General features: G+C 36.3%; 2 protein-coding genes across 5 annotated transcripts in view; both read right to left on the reverse strand.

The window, feature by feature from the left end:
• LOC134853853 (2-oxoglutarate and iron-dependent oxygenase domain-containing protein 2-like) overlaps window positions 1-26,048 on the reverse strand; it is a 606,153-nt gene that overhangs the window by 17,744 nt on the left and 562,361 nt on the right. The gene's annotated exons all lie outside the window — the stretch shown is intronic.
• LOC134854601 (plexin-A4-like) overlaps window positions 1,241-26,048 on the reverse strand; it is a 39,489-nt gene continuing 14,681 nt past the window's right edge. The window contains exons 3-21 of one of the 4 annotated variants that reach the window (XM_063870933.1): window positions 24,661-24,891; window positions 23,884-23,898; window positions 19,997-20,195; window positions 16,185-16,287; window positions 15,424-15,562; window positions 15,032-15,076; window positions 13,760-13,915; window positions 12,725-13,010; window positions 11,299-12,319; window positions 10,653-11,124; window positions 9,920-10,428; window positions 9,222-9,444; window positions 8,822-8,975; window positions 5,991-6,239; window positions 5,683-5,739; window positions 4,488-4,765; window positions 3,538-3,789; window positions 2,753-2,931; window positions 1,241-2,187 (exon numbers count right to left, since the gene is read on the reverse strand). In XM_063870933.1, coding sequence (XP_063727003.1) covers window positions 1,797-2,187; window positions 2,753-2,931; window positions 3,538-3,789; window positions 4,488-4,765; window positions 5,683-5,739; window positions 5,991-6,239; window positions 8,822-8,975; window positions 9,222-9,444; window positions 9,920-10,428; window positions 10,653-11,124; window positions 11,299-12,319; window positions 12,725-13,010; window positions 13,760-13,915; window positions 15,032-15,076; window positions 15,424-15,562; window positions 16,185-16,287; window positions 19,997-20,195; window positions 23,884-23,898; window positions 24,661-24,891 — 4,959 coding nt within the window. In that variant the 3' untranslated portion in view covers window positions 1,241-1,796. The remainder of the gene's footprint in view (window positions 2,188-2,752; window positions 2,932-3,537; window positions 3,790-4,487; window positions 4,766-5,682; window positions 5,740-5,990; window positions 6,240-8,821; window positions 8,976-9,221; window positions 9,445-9,919; window positions 10,429-10,652; window positions 11,125-11,298; window positions 12,320-12,724; window positions 13,011-13,759; window positions 13,916-15,031; window positions 15,077-15,423; window positions 15,563-16,184; window positions 16,288-19,996; window positions 20,196-23,883; window positions 23,899-24,660; window positions 24,892-26,048) is intronic. The other 3 variants (XM_063870936.1, XM_063870934.1, XM_063870935.1) reach the window with 3 other exon arrangements.

Genomic DNA, 26,048 nt, shown 5'->3' on the forward strand with positions numbered 1-26,048 from the left:
TCACGTTTTTCGTGACCTTCACACTTTTGCTGTTCGATACTGAAGTTTGCCTTCCTTTTAACAAAGGAAATGAACTGAAGTTAAGCAAAAATCAAAAGTAAAACAGCGAAAAAGTGAATTCGAGCCTGAACAAATTCTAAGACTTTTTCCGAAAAAAAAATCATTGCGACCAATAGAAGAGACTGAACAACGTTCATTGACTCTGAAAGAATTTGAACAAACTAGGTCTACCAATGTTTACGTTTGTCACGATGAAAATTCATTGTAGCCAAACAACCTAAGCAAACGTTTGAATGTTAAATTAGCAACGGAAGAAAACTTCGGTAGCAAAAACAAATTTGAGCCGGAAAAATGATTTCGTAAAAAAAAGTTTTTAATGAACAACAATTGCAATTATCATGAAAACTGCTTACAAAACAAGAAAAATCCGTGATCTGGCAACAAAGCCGATAAAACTTGAGCAGACAAACAAAATTCCGACAATTCAATTTCTACGGGAAAAAATTACAATTCATACATACCGAAAAAAAAGTCCCGCCGGGACTCGAACCCAAGACATTATGGTGAAAAAACAACCACGCTACATCAAGGCCAAGTGTGAACGAACCTGGTAATTGTTAACATTCAATAACAACGCAAGTAACATTTGTGACAAAAGATGTTTACTGGAAAAAAGTCTGGTTCCCGATTAATAGACTTTTGCTCTCGAATGTTTTATCAAATTAACCTGGAGCAAAGTGGATTGATAGTAAATTTTTTATTCCGCGGAAAATTCCAAAAGTTAATGATTTTCACTTCGAAAAATCAATATTGAGCATGAATTAAGTTTATTCCTAGAAAAAATCAACGAGGATTATAAGAGTGTCTTCACTATATTCATTGACACTTGAAAACAAAAATCCGATTAAAGTTTTTAAAATGGTTTGAGAAAAAACTACAAAATTTTCCTAAAACTGACATTTCGGAATTCTGAAGGCAATTTCTTCTTCACATAAGACAAAAGCTTTAAAATGAGAGCAAGAAACAGACAAAAATGTTCCATAAACCAAAAATATGCTTCCAGCTGTTCATTGAAACTTGATTAATTCACAACTTTTGGTTACTGGACAGACATGGCAAATTTCATCGAAATAGCTAATTTTTGTCAAGAACGCTAGCTTCTTGATCAAATTAACTATAACGAAAGGTTCAATATTTTGCATCAACCGCCTGATCTCTCTAAGCTTTGAATTGAAAATAATAACTTTGGAAACTTCACTTTTGACTAAAAAGATAGAAGAAAATAAAATATGTACAAACTAAAGAAGTAAAATCAAGATTGCATCTTACACCAGTTCAGAGTACCCAACAAAACAAGCTAATTTTAAATATCACTCACCATCATCCAATAAGAAACGCAGGCAATAGTTGCCCATCTATACACAGGGCGGGGTCATCTTTTTACAGCCACTAAATGTATAAAACTAGAAAAATAATGCATCACTCTCTATCTTCTGGTAAGATAGATTTAACGAGTGATTTGCTATCGATGTGGCTATTATATTGACAAACATTACGACTGTATATATGAAAATTCTCAATGAAATAATTCACAATTTAAGGTTCAGTAGTAGCACCGAAAATGAAGGAAGCGCAAATTGCGAGTTATTCGATTTCACAAGCACATCATTCTATCTAACGTACTCCGACACTTTTTGAAATCCGCCGCGCGTATCGTATTATCTTCGATTCTTCTAGAACTTTCCTGATCTTCTAGAAGTTTCTTGAGCGACGGAGTCTATTATGTGTGGTCAGGTCTAGTAGCTCCTCGAAGACGAATAAGAGTGTCCGCTTTCTGGGCTGAAGTGCGATATGAAACTGTTGAACACTTCGTCGTCTACTCTGATGCCTCCGTCTGTGTCTTTCGGTCCCAACAGTCTGACAGTCTCGATAATCTCTTGGGCATTAGGCAGTAGAAATCTGTCGTAGATGATCTTGAGTGCGTTCACTTTGTATCTGCTTTCCCACTGGTTCGAGAAGTTGGATGCTTGCATGTGGGAGTGTTGTGACGATGGCGATCCCTGCATGAACTGCTGCTGTTGTTGTAGGTTCATTTGGTCCCAGTGGTGCTGCTGCTGCTGCTGCTCATTGGCACTGTCAAATCTCATACCCTCCAAGAAAGCGTCCATGTGGGAATCCAAAACAGGACTAAACAGAAATCAATTTAATAGTATAAGATTTCTATTTTTGACTGTTTTCAGCACCGATTTGTAATGCTTACCCTGAATCTAGCTGAAATCATACTACACAGATGCTAAGCATTACCTCGCAAAAAACGGCAAAAAAAGTTTTGAAAAAAAAATTCGAGAAGCATTTTAAGAAAATAAACATGAATAAAAAACCACAAAGACTTTGAAACTGATACATGTACCTTCACAAAAAGAGTCTCGTGCTTTAAAGACTTCGCAATAGCAACTTCACACAACCACGAATACTTATGAACTTAAAACAAAACTTAACAACAAAATAAGAGACTTTGGTTGGGAGAAAATCGGATGATTGTCTGACTATGTTCGCTAGCTTTCTTGTGTAAGATCCTGCTTCGGTTTAAATTTATCTCTAGTTCAAATCATTTCTACAGTAACACAAAAGAGAAACCTAAAAAGTGAGCAACTTTTTTTGTTCAAAAAGCAGGTAGTTTTGCCTGTCGCAACTTATAGTTGCGAGATTGCAGTCTAATTTGTGTTATTATTCGAACAATTTTGATGCTCACATTCGACTATCATCGCACTTCCTGAAGAACTGCGTAGAGTACTCGTTGAATTCAGGCACGTATTTCTCAAACACATTCGTCTGTTTCAGTGAGCGGCCATTTTCTTCGGTTGATTTCGGCGGTGACCTCACTTTACTCCTATCATACGAAGCTGTGTCCATTAACGTCTGCGCAACAACCTGAAAAAAAGACATTACAGATTATCCTACATCAAAAAGAAAAGATTCAAAAGCATTCACAAAACCCATAATTCGATCTACGACCATAATATAAAAACATAGCTAACAGAAAATTGAAACAGTCATGAACGCAAGGAAACAAAAAATACTGAATTGAAAAAACTTTCGAATTTCAAAGCCAAAAATATATGGCCTTATAGCTCTTTGAATTTCAAGAACAATTTATGGTAGACACTTTTGTTGATAAAATAAACCCAATTTGAGAAAAATGGATCAATAGTAAAGTTTTTATTCCCCTGGAAATCTAAGAATTAAATTCCGCTTTCGAAAATGAAAATTGATTGCGTTTTATCAAAGGAAATGAGCTGATCCTTAAAAGAAATCAGTCAAACCACGAAAAATCAAATTTTAGCATGAACAAATTAAGTTTTTTTTCTGAAAAAAAACTGAATAAAAATCCCCAAGACCTATGAAAGAGTATTGACTACGTTCGTGACTCTTTATCAAAAGAGGTTTCTCAAATATTGTAAGTCAAAAATGAAGAATATCTTTCAACAGTATTAAAACATTCGCAGTTTGTATTTAATGAGAGTAAACATCCATCACCTCCAAGGAGTGTTCGACAGCAGAGACACTTCGGACGTCTAGCAAGTTGTCTGGCTTCTGGATCATCCTAACCCAGAACTCTGAAATGAGACAGTTGCTCTTCCACAGCTTCACATCGTGCGTGTTCCTGTTTTCCTCTGCACACTGTTTGAATATCTTGAAGAGGTAGCGGATGGGAAATGCCACCATGGACTCCTGCTCATAGTAGAGAATCTCTTTAAAGAACTTGTCGATCGCTCCTCTTGTACTCTCCTGAACACAACATCAAAAGCAATTAGAGAAGAGGGTAATAATTAGTAAACAATTGCATAAAAAGGTAACATTACACACAGAGGCGAAGCAGAGCTTCGCAACACTTGCGATACAAAATGAAGGACTATTACTACTTGCACATGAAACGACAAATCGAAAAATGAAAAACCCAAAAACTTTTTTTGTGTCAAAAACAAAAACTGTAAAAAAAATTGCAAAAAAATCCAAAATATTGGAAGTGAATTACCTGCACCTTTACAAATTTTTACAAATACAATCGAAGCGAAGCTTCGCTTTACTTACAGTACATACATAGAATGACAAACTAACCGACATAAATAGAGATAAAAGCCGTAAAAAACAATGTTTTTCTTTAAATATCAAAAAAATTGATCTACCAAAAACTTTTTAGCTAGCCTTATTTGAGCTACTTGTGTGAGCCATCTAGAGTGAAACTTTAGGTCCGAAATTTGCAGAAGGAATTGCACAAAAGTGATTCTGGTGATTCAAAGAAACTTTAAGTCTAAGTCTCTTTTAGTCTCGACTTGACTCCGTTTCAGAACAAGGGGATGAAAACTCATGGTTTCATTAGTTTTCCCGGATAACTTAAATAAGCGCTGCAAGTCATTGAAATTTTATCGGTTCGTTTAACGGAAACGACATTATCAAGAGCTTCGGATTATCTAAAAGTGACTCACCATAGCATACACAATGCGATTCAGATCTGCCGATTGAGAAAGTCCCTTCAGCACCTGTGCCTGTTGCTTCTCCTGCGTCTTCAACTGCTTCTTACTGCTGCCACTTCTTCCGAACCGACCCCCATTCTCTCTGTCTAGATCGCCAGGGTATAACAGTCCAATATTAGCATCGTCTTCCAGGTGTATTAGGTCTGGCCTGTCTTGTGTGTCTGTGTACATATTGTTGAACCCGTTGTTAGTCGCATTGCCATTGGTCATCATGATTTCACCGTAAGCACCTGAAAAATCGAAACCAACATCCATATTAAGCTTAACTTGAAACACTCATCACCTCAACTTAGGCCATCCATTTCAACTAGCAATGGGGCCGAATCGTAATTTACTGTATTATCGATCGATTGAGATTTCTGCGATTCGCAGAGGATCTATGAAAGGCTATCCAGCCTATCTAAGCATAGTCCATTTCTCTTATTTCCCCACATTTTAGACTGAGATTTGGGCACCGAAATATGAACTCGTAATCGTATTATAACACCGGGATTTTTTGTGTAATGATTGGGTATCCGACTTTTTCCTATTAACAATTTTGTCTAAATTTCATCTTTACTACCTCGATGCTATGCTGCTTATGTAAATGCTAGGTGTCTTACAAAACAGGAACTATCATTTGGCTTTCTCGGTATCTTTTCGACAGAATGAGTTTTTTTCGAGACCAACGTATGAAAACTTCTGTGTAAAGTTTTTATTCGTTCTATAAAAAAATCTACCGGGACTTTAGTCCGCTTCGCTTTTGTGGTAAGTCCTGAAAAATCAAACAGATTTCACTACGCTACTAATTTTAACGTCTGCTACCACCCAATATCATAGAGAGAACTCATTGAATTCTCAAGTAGTTACAGAGAAAATAACGTGCAGATAAAAAGATGTTCGTTCATTTCATCGGATGAAAACTTTTAAGTCGCAACTTCTCTTTACCAGGAATAGCTTGAAGAATATCTTTTTACTGAATGTCAACACTGACAGTTATCTTAAGATTTTTATTTTGTCCCACCCATATTGTAACCCATATCCGAACACAGTAATCGAAGCAAAGAAGAATATGAAGTAAAATGAAATTATTAAAGATCTACGAAGGAAAGATCAGGTACGTAAAAGTTACTAGTGTAATGAAGGGCAGAAAAGCGAGTTGAACTACCTGGTTTTGGGTATCGAAGGGTTGTCCAGGCCTCCTTCATTCTCAACAGGGGAGTGGCTGCAGAAAAATAAACAAAAGAGAAATCATCAGGGTTAAGAGAAAACACATGAAGAAAATCAGTTCAACATTCGAACAGAAAAATAAGAGCCAACCAGATTGAACTAGCTAGGTTAGTAATTTTCTCTTAAACAGATTCAATTACACTAAATTTCGATTGGATCAAAGACTTCGAAATAATAGTCCTTGATTAGAAGACTATAATTGTTTAGTCCTGGATTATAATTCATTCTTATATAATGATGTCACACCTGGTTGTCTGAACTGGGGGTCCATAGTTCCATTAACTCCACCCCCCACATTGGGACTGCCATTGAGACTGCCTGTGTTGAATGTTGTCGTCTCGTGGTACATCCTGGGTCTCAAATAAACGTAGAAGTCGTCACGGGGCAGCGAGTCTTTAACAGTGAGGAGTTTTTTCACCCTCGTAACTCCTCTAATCGTTGCATCCGTCATCTCTTCCTTCACTTCCTCCTGGTGAGTCACCAAGGACTGCACAACTACACAAAACATCAACATTATTATTCCGACAACTTTCGAAGAAAAGGACGGAATATTTGTGCTAGGGGAGGTTTTTTTCTCAAGACAAACTTCGACTTTTGAACTAGCCGTTTTTGACGGAATTTTTATTATATATCAGACGAAAGGTATTGTTGTCCTGAGTTCAATTTTATAACGATATTTCACCTGTGATCATTTTTCGTAAAGCTAGGGGTGTTTAAAGATTACCGATTTGGGATAATTAACGAGCGATATATTTTGCGCTAATAACGCGTAGGCGGAGTTTAAATACGTTCTCAATATTGGAAAAGGTTCCAAATTGAACTGAGACATGCTGTTTGGTCTATTTAGAGGCAAAGCTTTGCAAAAACTAGCGAGAACACCACAAAAAGCAGCTCTATGAAGTGCAACTAGGAAAAAAATAAACATAAGCCTCGAATTAGTAAAATTTCAACTACGTCTCGGATTCGATCTGCGACCTGCAGCAACCTAGAGAATAGGACTGTCACGCACTAAACACTCAGCCACGGACGCTTTATAAATCCTAAAGACTAGCCGCAAATAAAGCAGAGAACAATGCTTTGAAATTTCCAATGCTACATATCGTGATTATAGCAAAAAATGCAATAAACACTTCTATTTGCGACTTAGGATAGAAAACAGAAAGTTCGTAATAATACACTACGCTGCTCGCAAGTGTAAATATTTTGTTATCTGCTAAATGTAGCCCTTTGTACTTTACCTATCGTGTGAGCTGATGATTTTCATAAATTATTGTTTTGAAAAATTTGTCGGAACATTCAGAGCTTCGCCCTGATACGAGCAGTCTTTTTATCATCGATGTTTTGTCGAATTTTCTTTTGACGTAAATCGCAAGAAAATTTTTTGACAAAATAGGGTCTATCAAACTGATCGATCTAAGAAAAGGTCGAAAAAATTTTCAATTTTTTTTTAGAAAACCACACCACCCTAATCAAATCATATCGTTGATCCATTTGCGTCCCTGCTCCTGCCGATCAAAATTCCCTGCACTTGCCGATCGACAGTGGAAATTTATGACATTGATCGACAGTAGGAACTTTGGACGCAGAAAAATTCCCTGCTCCTGCCGATTGACAGTCGGAATTTTGGACGTCGAAAAAAACACTAGCGAGAAAATGACAAAAAGCAGCTCTATAAATTGAAAAAAAAGCATAAATGAACCTCGAATTAGTAATTCTTTTGCTATGTATCGGTTTCGAACCTGCAACTTCGATATTTGAAGTCTCACGTTCTCGGATCTGCGCCACAGGCCCTTCAAAGTTCGCAAAGATTAAGAAAGTTTGCGAGCAAAAATTATTTCAAAAAACTATCGCTACGTGCGAAGCTGAACCTCCGATCATAAGATTGGCAGTCACAGTCATTTTCCTTCCAACTGTGCCAAGATCACTTACCGATAGGCAAACATTAGCCACAAATAAAGCACAGAGCAGATGCTAGAAAATTTCAAATGCTACACATCGTGATTATAGCAAATGAGCCTTTTTATTTGCAAGTTAGTTTGAAAAAAGTCATACTATTACACTACGCTCGTAAGTGTAACAAGAAGTCTCTGCAGAGGAAAACTGGACGGGATTTTACCATTTTCCAGAAAAAATTAGATTGAAACTGACACGAATTTGATATGAGACTGACCTCCAACTGTCTTTCAACAACTATTTTTCATTTCTGATTTTTTTTTTCAATCAAGTTGGTCGCATTTTTTGCGCTACTTGCACAGCAACCGACTCTTTTTATTTCGTTTTGAACACATTTTAAATTCTCGAAGTGTTTTAAATACAACATGTATGATTGTCAACGTTAGACGGAAGTACTTTATCTGAGAAGTATGAAAAAACAAGAGACCGAAGTTGTGCATCTAAACAATGATATCCAAAATAATTTGTTTAACTACTTGTTAAAATATGGTTTGTTACTCTGATTTAACAAAAAAAAATGAACACAGCCAACAGTCAGTTGGAAAAAATCAGTGAACGCAGGGAAACATTAAAAAGACATGATTTTTGAAAAAATTTAGAAGTACAAAATATATGGCTTTGCAGCTCTTTGGATTTCAAGAACATATTATTATAGACATTTGTTGATAAAATTAACTCAATTTGACAAAACTGGATCAATGGTAAAGTTTTTTTCTGATGGGAAATCTGAAAAATAAATTCCACTTTCGAAACCAGAATTCAATCACGTTTTTAGTACCCTTTACACTTTCGTATTTGGCAATATGGCAAGCGCAACTTATCTAACTTCTAGCAGATATAATTGTATTACACTTAAACCTTGCATATATAACAAGAAGCATTCATAAATGCATTCATATGTTTGGATGCATTTCTGTTAAATATTACTGCATTTTCAGACTTTTCCTGAAAAAAACAACATTAAAAAATCACCACGACCTATATCAGAGTCTGAACCACGTTCATCGACTCTTAATTAGCCAATTACATTAAATGAATGTTTTTTGGGTAATTCTAAGTAACTCTAATTTGAACTAATCGGTTCAAACTTTTTCAATTGGACATGACCGGATGTGAATACTAGCCTAGTACGTAGTGGTGTGCCTTGGGTCTGTTGGGGTGGGAGTACGGCACATTCCGGAACACCGCATCCAGTATCTTCTCCTTTAGCTGATGGATACTGTCATAGACTGGAACCTCCAGTTGAAACGTGCTGCTATTCCACACATACTTCACACACTACACAAAACACAAGGCAAGATGCAAGATAATAGCGGCGATAAGAGTTGAGTCACCAATACTTACAGCCAACTTACGATTTATTTGTTTCTCATTAAAAAAAATAGACTGGTCTCACAATAGTCTGTCATAAAATATTTGATAAAGAGACTCAATAAGCTACCTAATGTTCCATTCTGGGAAACAGAATTTTCGAAGCATTTGATAAAAAAAAACTGTCTTTTTTTTAATCATTCAATCTCTTACCATCTTCTCGTCCGAATACTCCAGTGATTTTGCCAGCACATTGTCCAGATTTAGAGTGAAGAAACACCTGCCAGTGACCTGATCGACTGGACCCTTCTCTGTTATTGTCTTCACCACAGAGTAGAGGTCGTAGAGTGCTCTGGAGATGTTCTCTCCTTTAATCTCACTGTACATGGTGAACACTAGCCAATTGAACACCAATTTCTCAGCCATACTCTCCGCTCTAAACACAAGCATCACTCTATGTTTTATTAAAAATGATTCGTTTTTCTCAAAAAAAAAATATCATTCCTCTTAACTAATCGCCTCCTTCTCGCTGATCAAGAATTCATTACATGATCAAGAAACCAAAATAAAAACGGATACCCCTAAGCTTCTGAAAGACCAATAAAATTAATATTTGATCTTCAATTTGGCGTCAAATATAAAAATTTCTTGAAAAAATATTAAATAGAATCATTTTTCTTGAAAAACCCAGAACAAGTGAAAACTGCCAAGACTTTTTAGATCTTTTGGTCATGCTTCAAGCTAAAGTTATTGTAATTATCATCCTTTTGGTTTTAAAAAGAAATTTGGAGAGCATTGATGCTCATTGACCTTTCACTTCAGGCAAAAAAAAATTCCTATAAAAAAACAAGATCTAAACAAGTTTCTTCTCTTCGCTCATTGATACTTTATTCAAGATGTATTTAACTTGCCTTCTGAACAAGAGTGCGGGACTTCTTTTGAACCTATACGCGTCATTCACCAGTATCCTGACCATCTCCGCCATCACTTCAGTGATGTACTTCAACTGCGACATAAACGCCACCATCAGAAGAGTCACAAACTGACTTCGATTCTGGGGCGAACATTGCGAACTAGTCTCCAAGACATCCATGATTGAAATCAAAAAGGCCCTGTCTTTCAACCACATTTCTATGTTGTCCACTAAAGCTGTGCTGGCTTCAGATCCAGGGTGCATTTGACTCATTGGCGAGTAGCCCTCATTCATGAAATCGTAAGCACTAAAAGGAGATAGTGTGTTTGACTCTGCATCCCGGAAGAGAATTTTCTCCACGTATCTTCTGAAGCCGTTCACTGGTGCTATGTTCTGTTGGGTGATGTTGCTCTCTTCGTACTCTGGTCTCGATCCCAGGAGGCGTGAGTTGTCATTCGAAAACTGCTCTTGCAGTTTGGTCATTTGGTGGAACAGTCTTTTTCGCTCCTTAAACGCGAAATAGTCATAAACGCCCAGTTATGGACATCCAAACAAAAATCAGAAGCCCTAATTTAACCTCATTCTTTTCTTTTACGATTGAATATCAACAATCACGATAAAAATTCATGGTGAAAATAAATTACATTTGCTTTTGATGATCTAAATAGGTTATAAAATACCTTCGAACTGAGCCCAAGTTAACGCAAAAAAGTTTTCAAAAATTATCTTACCTTTGTGTAAGTAACTTTCTGGCGTCTGCAGTAGGCACATGAACATACGATGAGGAATATGGTCACAATAAAGAGGACCATGGCTACGAAGACAGTCACGAACAAAATAGACAGCAGATCGTCCTTCTTGATCTCAATAAAGCCAATTCTGATCAGAGGCGGGTCAACAACTCCACTAATTTCAAAAGTTTCGTTGAAAGATGTTCCCACCCGGATTCTAACCGTGACCGATTTGCCAATGAGCTCCGGATCCATGTCGCATCTAATTTGTCTGTCACTGTCGAACATACGTTTTCGGCAGCTTTTGTCGTTCACTGTAATGTTTGACGCGTCATACACGAACTTTGGAATTTCGTATCGCGATTCGAGGATCAAAACTCCTTCTGGAGTTGAGTTCTTGCTTGAGAAGTGAGGATTGCGGTAGACATTCACCGGGAAGTATCCAAGACCAGCAGTTTTAACTCCATCCATGCTAAAAAAAAAGAACAACTATAGTTTTTCAAGATTTCTTATCAGATTCAGGACTTGGGACGAAATTTTAGTATTAAGTCAATTAGTATCATTTTTCCTCAATTTAATCTGAAATTGAAAGTGTTTTCTGCAGTAAAAGAACTAGGCACTGAACTAAATTTCCAATTGAACTTACATGAAGCCTACATTCGATTTGAACAAAAATGCATCTCTTGAGCTTCTTTTGTAGAGGTTCTGGTATTCGTAGAAAGTTCTAGAAATTTCTGGCATTTCACACGTCATCTCTCTGCTCGAATTAGTCTTACAAGATCCTGTTGCGCCTGAATATACTAATGTTGAAGATCCACCATTCGGAGGCAGAATTTGAATCTTTGGAAACTGCACAACATCTAAGTTCTTTCCACTAACTTCGACCAGAATTCCTCCGGCTTCGATGGTTGAGTCTGGTTTAATTTTGGAAATGATCGGGTTCGGTTTGTACTGAAAATTGGCTCTCGACTTTTCGTCGTAGTGCTCGTCGATAGTAATTCGAATCCTGCCGCTGTCACTGGTTGTTTTTGCAGCACCAGTAACGCACATGAACCATTTAGACCACCTTTCAATAACATTACAAGGGTATCCCGCAATAGTCACTAGCATCTTAGAGCCCGCGTCTAAATCTGTGCCATTGACAATCACGTGCGTTCCACCGTCGTAGGGTCCAAACTGCGGGTTGAAGTCCAAAATCTTAGGTGACCGGAACCGAAATTTAACATCTGATTCAATTTCAAACGAGCTTCCGTGGGTGATTCCAACCACAATTGAGCCTTCGGCATCTTTCGCAATTCGCGAAGTCCTACAAACTATGCTCTTTGCAGGCATGTACAAACTTACTTCGACGTGACACGGAATCTGTTCAGACGCGGTCTTGATATACACACGTGCGATGTTCTCTATGCTTCTGCCCAAATTTTCACCCGTAATATTTATCATCGTATTTCCTGTTTGGGGTCCGCTCTGGGGGTAAAAAGTGTATATTTTTGGATTCATGCAGACGTTATCGATCTTGTTGGTTATGAATGTGTGGTCGCACTGCTGTTGGATGGTACAGAATCCAGCTTTAGGGGCCTGACAAAATCCGCATTGGAAGTTTGGGTCGATATAAGACAGACACTCGCCACAATTTCCAGCTAGTTTGCTACAGTTGTAAAGCTCAACTAAAACATTCATCCAATTAAGATCATCATGCAAATTGCAACTAAAAAGCAGCTTCTCAGCTGAAATTTCCAAAAACTCGCAAAAGGAACCGCGTTCAGAAATTCAACACCTAGCAGATAATACTAATTTGCGACATCAGTTGCTGCCTAATTAACCATGAAAATTTTCAATAAACTGCTTGTTTGCAAATTTTTGGTCATAGTCTTCCAATAAGAGCTCAAAAACTGCCTTTTTTTTCGACATTTGTCTTAAGCGAAAAAAACTTTAGGGTATATATTGTCTTATCTTATTGTACAATCCTAGATCTGCCCCTGCTTGGTTTATTTGATTTTTTTTGACTGAATTCTTTTCCAAAAAATTTGAGCATACGAACAAAAGTCAAGACTAATATAATCAACACTAACTTGTAAAATGCTGCGGATTGTCTGCAATCAACTCACTCAACCCCCATTGCAACGTCACTGTTGCATTCACGTTACTATGGCCTCCAATTATGGACAGTCCATTCTGCGCCATACATGTTACTCTATCCGGAATGGCATCATTGGGAAATGCTTTAATTTTCTGCACATATTTATTGCCTGTGTTTCGTCCCCGAGTAATTGGGCTGCTAGTTGATCCTTTGTCGCTTGTGGGGTCGTTCGCTATTTGCTGTTCGACCACGCAGACTAGATTGCTGTCACCTCCCGGCTGAAAATGACAAATGTGGTTTTAATTGAACAGACCTGAAGGTCGGCAAGCAATAGACTCTTCTGTTGTTGGTCTAATATTGTTGCGGGCGGACGTTACTTAACTCAAAACGTGAGTTAGAAATAAATAAAAAGTAAGCGTCGTAACGTTCTTAACATACATCAGAACAGGGGCGGATTTAGGGGGGGAGGGGGCAGACGTCCCCCCCCCCCCCCCCCCCCCCCCACCCCTCAGGGATTCGACCCCCTGCCGACCCAAAGGTTCCCACCTTTGGTACTTTTCAAGAAATCCATTTTTGGTCGACCGACTCTAAAATTTTTCTAAAGGCGCCTTTGGCACCAATATATACTAATTTTGAGGGGGGAGCGCACGCCGAAAAAACGCGAAACGCCAAAAAAATTGGCCAAAACAGGGACTAAACCTACCTTGCTTAGGAAGAGCTCGAAAAATCAATTCGGTCGACCTAAAAAAAGGTCGACAAAATTTTCGACATTTTTTGATGAAAATTCGCCCCCCTCCCCTCGAGAAAATCCTAGATCCGCCCCTGCATCAGAATTAATATCATTAATCGTCCAGAAAATTAGTCTTACATCATTTAACCTTTCCTGGATAAGTAATGGTCATTAAATTTCAATTCAGTTTCTTCTCATTATAAAACTATTGAACTACATTTGTTCAACTAACTCTTCTACCTTAAACTTCCGAAAGCTGAAAAACCTTTTCACGTTGTTATTAAAAAATATACTTACGCCATACAAATTGGGTATATTTTCGAAGGCCAACACGAACGACGTCTGAGGCAGTCCCACGTGGAAAGAAAGCAGCTCCGGGGTCTTCGTAGGGTACCTCACTTGGGGGCAAAACTGCTCACCTTTTTTCACGTCCTCGGCCTCGGCTGTCGAGCTCTGTAAAGGTAATGAAATCTTAAAAAATGCCACTTGAGTTTGAGAATGACAAAAATTTTCTTGCAACATTATCTCAGTTAAATTGTAAGCGCGAGGGGACCCTCATCTCACCATTTTTTGGTTAGCTACAATATCAAGTCAAAGCATAGGTTGGGAGGAGAACACTGCAACCCAATCTCAAATAGATGCTATACGTTCACTCTTTAAGATTTCAAAATTTAAAGACTCTTAAGTTTCCAGATTTTGGATATAAGGCCAGTCAAACTTCACCCAAGTTTGCAACTAGCGAGTCATCCAACGCAATTCAAAGTCATCCCATATAAGCTATGTCATGCCCAAGCATTTAATTCATTAGCTACACTTCATTACTAATGCTTCTTCGCAGAATCGCTACAAAACTCAATTCACATCATCAGTTACCATTTGATAGCAGTCACAATACTTAATCATAACACAAAACTGAACAACAGGACACAAAGCGTCAACAAAATGTAACTGAAGGGGTTAAATTATTAACCAAGCTGCAGGCCAGTAACATGTTATCATTCACTGTTTTGAACCAAACGCTTATAAATTGACACACCGCAATTTGCAAAACTGTTGCAAGGAATATGTCGCAAAAATTCAATCTGGGGGAAACTTTTCATCAATCGACTTGATAAAAAGGGGAAATTTTTTTATCAATCGCCACGGGAAACTATATCAATCGTCTTCAAAATTTGGTCCAAATCAATTAATCACTCTTAGGTATCTGTTTTTAAAAGTGTGAATTATGTTGGTTACAAAGATCGCTGGTTGCTGTGTCGCTGTTAACGAAGGATCGGAACAACCGCCGTCTGACCAATTCATTCATCGCTAATCGACGCCATTCATTCGCTCTAAGTGTACTCAGTTAATCACATTCTTCTATCTTCGAGCTAAGACAGACATTGAGGCGAATGTTAAGCTAAGCAAGTACCCCGTATCTTCCCCGTTGACTGCATTTTAGGCACTTCAGTAGAGTTAAGTTCAGAGCAAGGCATGTAATTGTGGTGTTTTCTAACTGAGACGTTAGGTACGTTCTGCTTAACATTCGCCATCTCGGTTAAATTAAGTATGCCTATCTGGTGCCCCTACCTGTGTCACAGTGTAATGCTGGTGTAGAAAAGAGAGAGACTTGTTCTGAAAAGAAGGTACGTGTTTTATTCAAGATTATTACCTGTCATCCCACGAACTAACACGAACTTTTTGATTGTACTACTCATAACTGGCAAACCGGTGCTGACAAATATGACAGTTTCAGGAGTTCCACCAGAATTGAATATTTTTGGTGATTATAAAAGAGCTTTTTCAAATGCGATACTTGACTAGTCTTTTTTTAGCTTAAATCAATTCGATCACAATCTTTTGTCAAAATTATATTTATCTAGAAAATATGGCAAATGAAATCCATGTATGACCCACAGAACGATCATCTTTCTTATATGAATTCTTCAAATTAACTACGAAAGAATGCAATGTCCTCTTACGTGCGCTCCTATGATGCGCTGATTGACTACACAAGAGTCTGTCATGACAGACAAATCTCCTGCTAGTTGTGAGTTGATACACTTTCCAGAAGACAAACACCAGTCACACTCGAATCGACTGGACGTGCACTCGATACAGCTGAAAAGATTTCTATTCGTATTAAAAACCTAGCCAACTGACAGTTGGAAAAGAGTAATTAACGCAAGGAAACTGAAAAAAAACTTCAATTTTGAATTTCGAAGAAAAAAATAGATGACCTTAAAGCTCTTTGAATTTGTAGAACAATTTATGATTGACACTTTTTGATAAAATAAACCCAATTTGAGAAAACTGGACCAATAGGTAAAACTTTTATTTCGCTGGTAAATCTGATTATTAATTTCCATTTTCGAAATTAGAAGTCGATCACGTTTTTCGTGACCTTTACAATTTTGCCGTTCGATAGTAGAGTTTGCCTTCTTTTTAACAATAGAAATGAACTGAACTTAAAAAGAATTCACAATTCAAACCGCGAAAAATCAAAATTGAGCGTGAACAAACTTAAGAACTTTTCCTGAAAAAAAAAACAAAAAAAATCACCAAGATCTAAATAAGATTACTCACTACCTTCATTGCTCAAAAAACATCTTAAGTTCATCATCCTGAGTTCCCCATAAATATGACTCGATAACTTTGAGAACATAGCCGACATACAGTTCGAAAATTGTCGGCGATCTAAAAAAAATTGGCAAAAAACGATAAGATTCACAACAATACTAACTTAGAGAGTGCAGCACAGTCGTAGAACTGGATCTGTTTGGAAGTTAAGTTGAGAAACTGGCCCCCTATCTCCGTCACTATGCTCAAAGTCACTGTTATGAAGGCTAAAACAGAACAGAACAATAAACTTCATGTGAACTAATTGCACCCAAAGAAGCACTATGTCCACTAAATCATCAAAATTAAACTTCTGTCCAGAAATTATAGCACTGTTCAGACTGGGGGCCATTTGATTTTTATCACTAAGTCATGAAATTTTCATTAGAGGAATATGACTTAAACTTAATGTCAGAAAAGCTACATAAGGGACAGAAAAACTAAACCTGGAGCCGTTAACTTCCGTCGATAACTATCTAGATCCCTATATCCGTTCAAAAGTCAAGAAGCTAAGAACTCCGACAAAATAAATCAAATATTTTAATTAAATTCAACCAGAAGTTTGTTAATCACACAGCTGGCGACAGACAACCTCTATTGTTCCAGTAATCCGTCGCTTTTGAAATTCACAGCATAGGATTTGGTTCACAAGTTGGAACTCAATCCCACATGGCGACTGTGATAACACTTCAACTCAAGCCTGAACACACCATACCAGCCACGTGACCAAATCTTCAACCGCGGTATAAAGCAATCAATAGCACAGCACATTTATTTACCCTGGCGAAAAACCTACTGGGAGTATTGTTTTGAGAAATTTTTATACGCCAGAAGGGTTGGAAATATATCCATTTGAGCAAACAAACCCTATGTGCGAATCTATTTATATTTTAATCAAGACAAGGCGCAAGGCGGTAATGTAAAGTTACAATTTTTCTGTTCAGTCTAGATCAATTATTCCATTTCATGTCCGGATCACTTTGAGTGAATCTTCAGCTTGATTAATTTCATGAGAAAATGCTCTGAGAACCATAAACAGTTCGTAGATTAGGAAAACTAAAAAGAATAATCATGAAAATGGAATCGATGGACAGTTTCCTATCCCACTTGTTAATCATCAAATGAAAGTCGGATCTAATCCAAAAGAACAATTGACAACATAACACGGAATTTGTCCTTCACTTTGAATTTTTACTTACGAACAAGCTTGAAAATTGCCAACGCCAACACAAAAAAAAACATCAGCATGACTTTTCATCAAAAGCAAGCAACCTAAATAAGAGATCGATCGATAACTTATTTCAATAACACAATCACGCGGAGAGTAGTTTGAAAAATTGATTATTTTTGAAATTGATTATTTTTGGAGTTCGAATCACGATTGGAGAGGCTTTAATATAGTACCAAACTCGATAACACACTAGCTTGCAGGATCTTCTTAACATTTTACCCCCTTTCAAGAAGGGGGACTGGAGAGATGGTTAGGCAGATTAAATCTACAAACTTTCGACCAAACAGAATATAGCAAAACTAAAATGTATCTAAACTAACATGATTATGTTATGACTATTCAAAAAAAACTAGCGGGCACAAAATCCATCCCAAAAAATGGATTTAGCATAGCAACTAAACCTAGCCAGCATCTAAGTGAGAATGTGTTAGCTAAAGGAAACTACTAAATTTACTCATCTTATTGAACATTTATCAACTTTCGACTTTCATAGAGAAAAACGAACACTTAAATTTACTTCACAAATTCAAAAACTTAACCAGCAAAAAAAATCTTTGAATTCGTAAAAGCTATTCAAAACAGAGCCAACAAACAGTTGGAAAAGAGTCATGAACGCAAGGAAACAGAAAAAAACTTTGACTTGTTTAGGAAAAATCTGACCTTAAAGCTCTTCGAATTTAAAGGAAAACTAAAACTTTGACTTGTTTGGGAGAAATCTGACCTTAAAGCTCTTCGAATATAAAAGAAAACTAATGATAGCCAATTTTTTGATAAAAATAACCCAATGAATAAAACGGAATCAAAACGTAAAATTTTATTACGCTGTGAAAGCTGAAAATTAAAATCCACTTTCGAAACTAGAAGTCGATCACGTTTTTCGTGACCTTTACACTTTTGCTGTTCGATAGTGGAGTTCCCTTTCCTTTTTAAAAAAGGAAATTAACTGAAGTTAAAAAGAAATGAATAGTCAAACGGCGAAAAAATAAGACTTTTTCCTGAACAAAACAAACGAAGAAAAAATAACCAAGACTTATAAAAAGAGTTTTCACAACGATCATTACTCTTAAAATCTGAACATAAAAACTAAACCAACATGATGCAAAAAAATGTTTTTTCATTCTGCTCGAAAGTCAACTTAAATCTACTTTGAAACAAAAAATTTGCAGCGAATTTCGGTATTTCAATTTTAAAAGTGGAGAGCGTATAAACGTATTTTAAATTGGAGAGCGAGAGCGTACCATACAAATATGAAAAAAATACAAACTAAGAATTAGGGTTTTAAAAAATTACACTAATGTGAAAAATTTTATATTTATTTGTTAGCAGGAAAATATACGTTCCCGGATTAAAAATATTACTCTCACAAAATTAGCAAACACTTGGAAATTTCTGTAACCATTTGATTTTTCCATTAATATGCAAAACCAAAAACAACCTTATTTGCATTAATTTAAAGACGTGTTGTACGTCTTGTTTTGACAGCACTGTTTAGTTCACAAATGAAAATTGCGTCATCGAAAATCGGGCATTTCGCAAGTGATACGCAACATGCAGCAATTAAAATAACTCAGCGTGTAACGGGGTTAAGGTACGCTATCGTCATTTCACAGATATTAATTTTTCATACCACTGACTGAAGCTGGGGTTAACTAACCCCCGAGGAGGGGAAAGGGAGGGATTTAGATGACTCTAAACCCGGCTATCCATCTGTCAAAACGTCCACCAGAATCAATACTCCCAGTGCATTAGCTTGATTACTCGCGCAACAGTGCTAGTCAGCCTATTTCATTCCAGTCCAACTTTTGGCAAAAAAAAACATAAAACTAGGAATTTTATAAGAAAAATTGAGAAATGAAATTTTTCCGCTTGGGCTCTCACTATAATAATATCCTTCCTTAGAATTCCAATAATTCCATTAAATTTTCACTTCCATCTCATCCCCCAGCAGCACAGGAATAGTCAGCCTGTTTTATACTTCAGCCAAAATATTACAATAGGACGTATAGAAAGGACGTATGCGTATCTAACTTCATCATGTGTGTGTATACATGAGACCGTTTCTGTCTGTCCGTCTGCTTGTTGAAAACCGTCCAGAAGACAGGTGATTTTTTGATTGGCGGCAACAGAGACGATATTTATTTGTTTTTTCATACTTATCTACTTTTCAGACGTCTTTCTTTGCTTCATTACGCATAAAACCACAAAATAATATTGCCAAAAATTATTATATAGCTGAGGTTTTTACTTCAAAATGTATTCTTAAAACAACACTTTGAAATGAAAGAAATCAAGCGATTATAAAACTGTGAATACATCTAAAAATAATTTATCTAAAAACATACCCTTATATGGACAAGAAATTGATATAATTATGATCCACAAACTCATACAAGCTAAGAATCAGATAAAATATTTTTATACACAAACGAGCATTTCTGACTGAGCACAACAACACAACACTCAAAGTTAACCCCACGGCAATTTTTGTGCATTTTCTCAAAATTAGTCACATGTTATTGAACGAAAAGTCATTTTTCCAAAGCAAACAGCTTTCAGTTGAAATTGGATGTCTTTAAAAGTAGAAGAGCCTCAGACTGGAAGCTAAAAACCATATGTGAAATGCATCAAAATTGAAATAAGTAGACTTAACCTCCCGAATAACATTGCCTGGTGAATAAAGTAACAATAAGAAAGACTGGACAAACCTTGTCCTGATGGTTCCTCTTTCAAAAAGTTGGATGCCATCGGCACACTACATGACCCCCTCTCGCTGGACCCCAACTCCAGATTGAACCTGGTCCGGTCTCTACCTCCGAAGTCCTCGCCCCCTCCGAACGTGCAAAAGTAGATCATGCCTCGCTCCTCGCCCTCGGGACGGGGCAGTTTAGTCACAGTGAGGCTGATCTAAACGAAACACCGAATTTGATCATTCAAGGCTCAAGTATTGAGCCTTATAAGGCGTCATTTGATCCCAGTTATCAACAAAACAAAATTTTGCAGATCGAAGCATCAACTAAAGGCAATTAGCAGGTTCCTATTTTCCTACAAAAAATAGAATTATATAGATGATACTTATTGAAACGCATAATTCATTCTCATATGCAAAGTTTTCTAGCATTTGTCAAGGGCGGTGAAGGGAAATAAATAAACCTCCCTGTTTCGTCAAAACTTGTTATGTTGGATACTTAATAATGAGTTCAATATGTGATGATATTGAAATCAAGGCAAAAACATGAAGGTGATACTGAACAAAAGAATACAAATTTTCTTAATCAATAATTTTCTTACTTTTTAATTAATAAATGCAAATACAAAGATCAAACAACACGTAACGGCTACCCAATTTTTTCTCCTATTTTTCCTTTCATTAAATAAACAATGAGCTGCACCAATTCCAAATAGAACTTGAGTTTTAATTGTAATTTACATTGTTGTTCATTTGAAACTAAATGTTGTTTCAAACCTCTTCAACTCGAAATCTAAAAAAGTAAGCTTTAGTTTAAATTATACCGCTTAGACCAACCTTTCAACGTAATTTAATCTTTCACCATCGTACGAAAAACTCTGGACTTGATTGGGAAGATTGATTAAAGACAATGGAAAGCGAACAATGAAAGATGTCCTAGCCGCAGATTTAAACTAAAACCAAATGAATAAATTTAGGCGTCAACTATGAAGCTCCCGATAACAGTGCAGTGTCGGCGGGAAACATAACTTCCAATAAATTGTATTGATCCCTTTATTTCAAACAATCATCTACCGTTGCTAAATTTTTGTGCATGAACAAGCAGTAAATGGCATACATGACACAGAGGCGAAGCAGAGCTTCGCACCACTTGCGATACATAACTACATGCCGAAGTTCGAGAGATTATCTGACTCTTATGAAAAAAGAAATAATCAAATGAATCATGAAGAAATAGTCGGCAAACTAGGGAAAATTTTGCAATTCTCATAGAACTCAATGACCAAAAACAGAGGATTCAGGTTACGCAAACTCCATTCATTTCTCTCCGATAATTATTAGATGGTAAAGATACAAAAAAATAAGGTTTCGGTCCAAAAATCATGATCCAAGAAATCTAAAAATCACCACGAAACTTCTCTAAAAATCTTGGAACCAAACAAACTGCATGACCATCAAGAACGAATGTATAAAAAGGCACTTTCGATTGCTTGCTAAAAACAAAGATCAAAATGAACGAAAAAAATTAAACATTGAAATTTCAGACACTTTGAAAAGAGCCAATAAACGCAACTTTCCAATTTCAAAGAAAAAATAGATGGCCTTAAAGCTCTTTGAATTTTTAGAGCAATTTTTGATTGAACTTTTTTGATAAAAATTACTCCAATTTGAGAAAACTGGATATATAGATAAAAAATTTATTTCGCTGGGACTATCGATAATAAAATTCCACGTTCGAAATTAGAAGTCGATCACGTGTTTCGTGACCTTTATACTTTCGCTGTTCGCTAGTAGAGTTTGCCTTCCTTTTTACAAAGAAAAAAAATGAACTGAAAAATAAACAAAAGTCAAACCGCGAAAAAAAAGTTTTTAGCCTGAACAAACTTTAAGACTTTTCCTGAAAAAAAACACAAAATCATCGCGACCTATATAAGAGTCTGAACTAGGTTCATCAACGCTTAAAAAATATTACAAAAAATAATTTGCACAAAAATAGAACGAACTTTAAGCAACGGAAAGGTAGCTCGACAACAACAAAGTAAAGACGCCCGTTAGCGAAAAAAAAACACATAAAGACGCCCGTTAGCGAAAAAAAATCTTAACTATCGAGCAAAACATGCTAAAAACCTTCGTAGACAAAACAAACAAGTCAAAAATTAAAAGCAAAGTTTTCCGGAAATTTATTTCAGAAATTTTATTTTCGACTAATTTAGAAAAATTTTTAACGTTCGAACAAAACGCAAATAAGCTAGGCCGACAAAAACTGGGCCAAAATCAATTAGGCCTACAAGAACAATTTTACCCCAGTAGATCCAATAATGCATAGGCACAGTAACTAGAGGTGTTAAAAGTGCAATATGCTGAGAATCGAGACCTTGACATTGGAGATCCAGTGATCAAAAATGTTTACGCGAAAAAAGTCTAGTACCCGATTGCAATACCCTTGCATATCGCAAGGGTTAACATGTCAGTTAATATCTCAATGTCATTGAGGTTAATTTATGAGTTAGGCCAAGTCAATCAATTCTAGATCAGTTCAGTTGAGTAGTGAAAGTGAAAAATAATTGTTCAAATAAGCTATTAGCAGAGTAATGTAGGATAGTCGAGGACAGTCAGACAGGAACAATATTCGATGGTGGCTATGATCAAGACAGAAGGCTCGAATGGCAAAAAACTCGTTTCACTTACCCATCTTACATTAAACTTAAACTTTGAAACACAGCCAACATACAGTTGAAAAAATTACAACGAACTCTAAAAAATAGAAACAACTAGCAGTTATTTTTAGAGCATTTTCAAAGAAAAGATATATGGCCCTAAAGCCAGGGATGGTCATTAAAGATGACCTTATTAAGTCAACATGATGCTTTCTTTGAGGTTGTCTTAAAAATTGTTCCTCCTCTAAAGCAATAAATGTTCCAAAATACATTTCGGTACATGTTGAATTTAGTAAGTTTGAAAATAAAAATTTAGTAGTAAGTTTGAAAGAACAAAATAACTCAATTAAATTATCAATGGGCTTACCATAAATCGCTGTCTACCCAGAAATTAAGTTATACGACAAAAAAAGTTGCACCCTACTTTGATAGAGTCAATAAATGTCTTGCAGTCTGTAAAACAATGAATTTTGTTTGAAAATTCTTTCGGCATTAATTGGCTGAGAATTCCGCCGTAAAACATCTTGATTTATCCTCACCTTTCCTTTATTATCTTAATGTCAAGTTCCTTGATTGTAATCAACCTTACCTTAACGAGCAAACATGCTGAAAGCTCTTTCAATTCATAAATTCAAAACTTTTTTTGATAAAATAATCCAGTCACGTTTGAGAAAACTGGATCAATAGGTAACAATTTGCCCGCTGGTAAATCTAAAACTTCAAATCCATTTCTGAAAAAAAGCGTCAATCACGTTTATTTACACCATTAGCGCTTTCCTAGAAGGTAATTTACTTTCGATGCAGGAATTGAATTTGAATGAAACAAAACCAAACCGCCAAAAATCAAATTTGAGCGTGTCTGGATTTCGTTCATTGCCACTTTAAACTTTTTTGCGTCATAATCTAAAAAACACTGCATAGTGAACAAATGAACTACTTCGAAAACACTTGTTTTCTGCACTTTATAAGAATCACTTGTTTTTTGTACATTATAACAGAAGAAATCAAGCATTTAGCCATAAAAGCATACACAAGCATAGAAATTTTTTTCAAAATCGACGTTTGGTGGGGGGTCGGAACGAATTTTTCTTGCAATACAAATCTTTCGATATTCAAAACTCTGACATGCATTTTCTAGATTGTTGAATTGATTGGTTAGTTTAACTTTCTGACATTCGAGCCTTCCGCCATGATACATTATGTCGAATAAGTGTATTAAGTGGTTTGTTTTGGTTGGTTTGCAACTTACCGTCCGATGGTCAGTCTAGACAGGAAGAAATAAACAGACAGTTCAATTCAGTTCAGTCAAGTTGTAGTTCAAAATATTACACACCGGTTATATATAACAATTTTGCTGGAAACAGTTACACAAACATCAGATTTGAGCAGGTTTTATTACAATTTACCTTGAGAGTTTCAGAGTTTCATAAAAATTATTCAGAAAAACAAACAATTTACACTCATGAAAGGTTAAACGCTGAATTGTAATAGAAAAAAAACCTGATTTGGGATGTTAAACCACGCGTTAACAGATATCAGATTGAAAACTTTTTCCCCCTTCAACCATTTCATGAAAAATGAATAGATTCAAAGCGAATAATGAAGCAGCCATAGATATAGTTTGAGAAACACAATCACAGTTTGGGACAACATTTTTCACATCAAAATCAAAAGTTTGTAATGACGCATTTCAAGTACAATTGGAACTTACACCAAAAGATACACATTTTCTCAAGTAGTTTCGCGAATATACTGAGTCAGTCGAATTGGTATTGAAAAACCTTAAGGAGATAATCGAGTTTACGCTGATTTAACTAATCGAGTTTACGCTGATTTGGCGTAGACTAAACAAAAAGTATCCAAGTTTTTGGATAAATCGCTTCACTTTTCCAGTATGGGGATAAGGGACAGTTAGAGATTCACTATTTGGTATTGTTTTTATTAATAACTTGCGTAATGTTCAATGTGAACTGTGTAACTCAGGTATAACTTGTTAAACTTGTGTAATGTGAAATGAACAACTAACTGGTTCAGTGTAGTGCATGGACACCATCTGGGGAGTGACCTCTTTAATCGCAATGCACTTGTCTTCATATCTGATCCACGCATTCTCATCACCCCTCCTTAGAGACTCACAGTCCCTCTGGTCAGTGCACTTGTTCTGCAGAGTGCACCAGCCACAGTATGGACCTCCAGAGGACACGCAGGAGCCACATGTGGAGTGGGATAGGCAGTCGTGGATCGGCATCTTCGCCAGCTGAATAAACAAGACAATTTAGTTTGAAATAATTAACACGAGAATTGCCGGTTGCTCGAAAATCAGCTCAGAAGGTTCCCACCAAAGTTAATTTCAATTTTTTCTTCAATTGTTTTGAACTTGTGTCCTTCTTTTGTGCAAGGGATGAAAAATTAGCTTTATCTTAGAACAAAATACTAATGGCTTTATTAAAAGAATGAGTAACTCTTCGCTATAAACTAGCCCAAAAAGCAAGAAAATCAAATCGATTTTTTCTCAATCGATTTTTCTCAACACTCAACAGTTTGGAAAAATTTAAATATCAATTAAAAGGACTTTAATAGGATATATCACTCTAGTTCACTTGACGTTTATTTGTGCTAGCTGATTTTGCACGACAAAAATGCCCGACTGAAAAGTTCCTCCCACTTTCAGAGTTAGGTACAAAAACAACTGAAGGATTAGGTCGACCACAATTTTCTGTAATTGAGCTGTAAACCAAAAAACAGAGGCGAAGCTGAGCTTTGCACCACTTGCGATACAACAGGTATAGGATTAAAACAGCAGAATAGTCCAGAACTATCAGAGTTGAAGAATGAACAAAAAAATTATAAATCTAAATTTCTTTTTGTTTCAAAAGAGTTCCGAATGGAGTTGAAATTGAGCATTCTTAAATTCAATTTAAAGGCCAAAGTTTTATCAATCTCAGAAATATTACCAAAATTTGTTGGAAAAAATATGAAGTAAATAGGCAGAAGTAAAGCCGATAGCTTATCAGCTGAAAAGCAAACAAAGTTGTTCGGGAAAATCTTATTGGAAAACATCCATGTACTACCTAAGTAGTAGCCACGAAAACCATATAAGTACTGAATGTAGTAAAGTGTTAAACAGAAATCAGAAACCAAACCTAGAGCTTTATTGACAACCATAAAACCGAAAACATTCAACAACAAAAAGTGTTATCGATATTTTACAACTATATATACAATTAGATCTATCAAAATAAATGAAGGCAGTGTTGAAAAAATCATGCCCAGACCATAGAATGCAAACTTTGCATCTTAAGTAAAACGTTCCAAACTGTAAAAAAAAATCGAAAATACCTGAGCATAAGCCCTTCACGCCGAAAAAAATTCAAACACTCTAAGCAATTTAAAAATGTCCCTCTTCCCCTCAGA

Source organism: Symsagittifera roscoffensis, chromosome 9, assembly GCF_963678635.1.
Source record: "Symsagittifera roscoffensis chromosome 9, txSymRosc1.1, whole genome shotgun sequence".
NCBI lineage: Eukaryota > Metazoa > Xenacoelomorpha > Acoela > Convolutidae > Symsagittifera > Symsagittifera roscoffensis.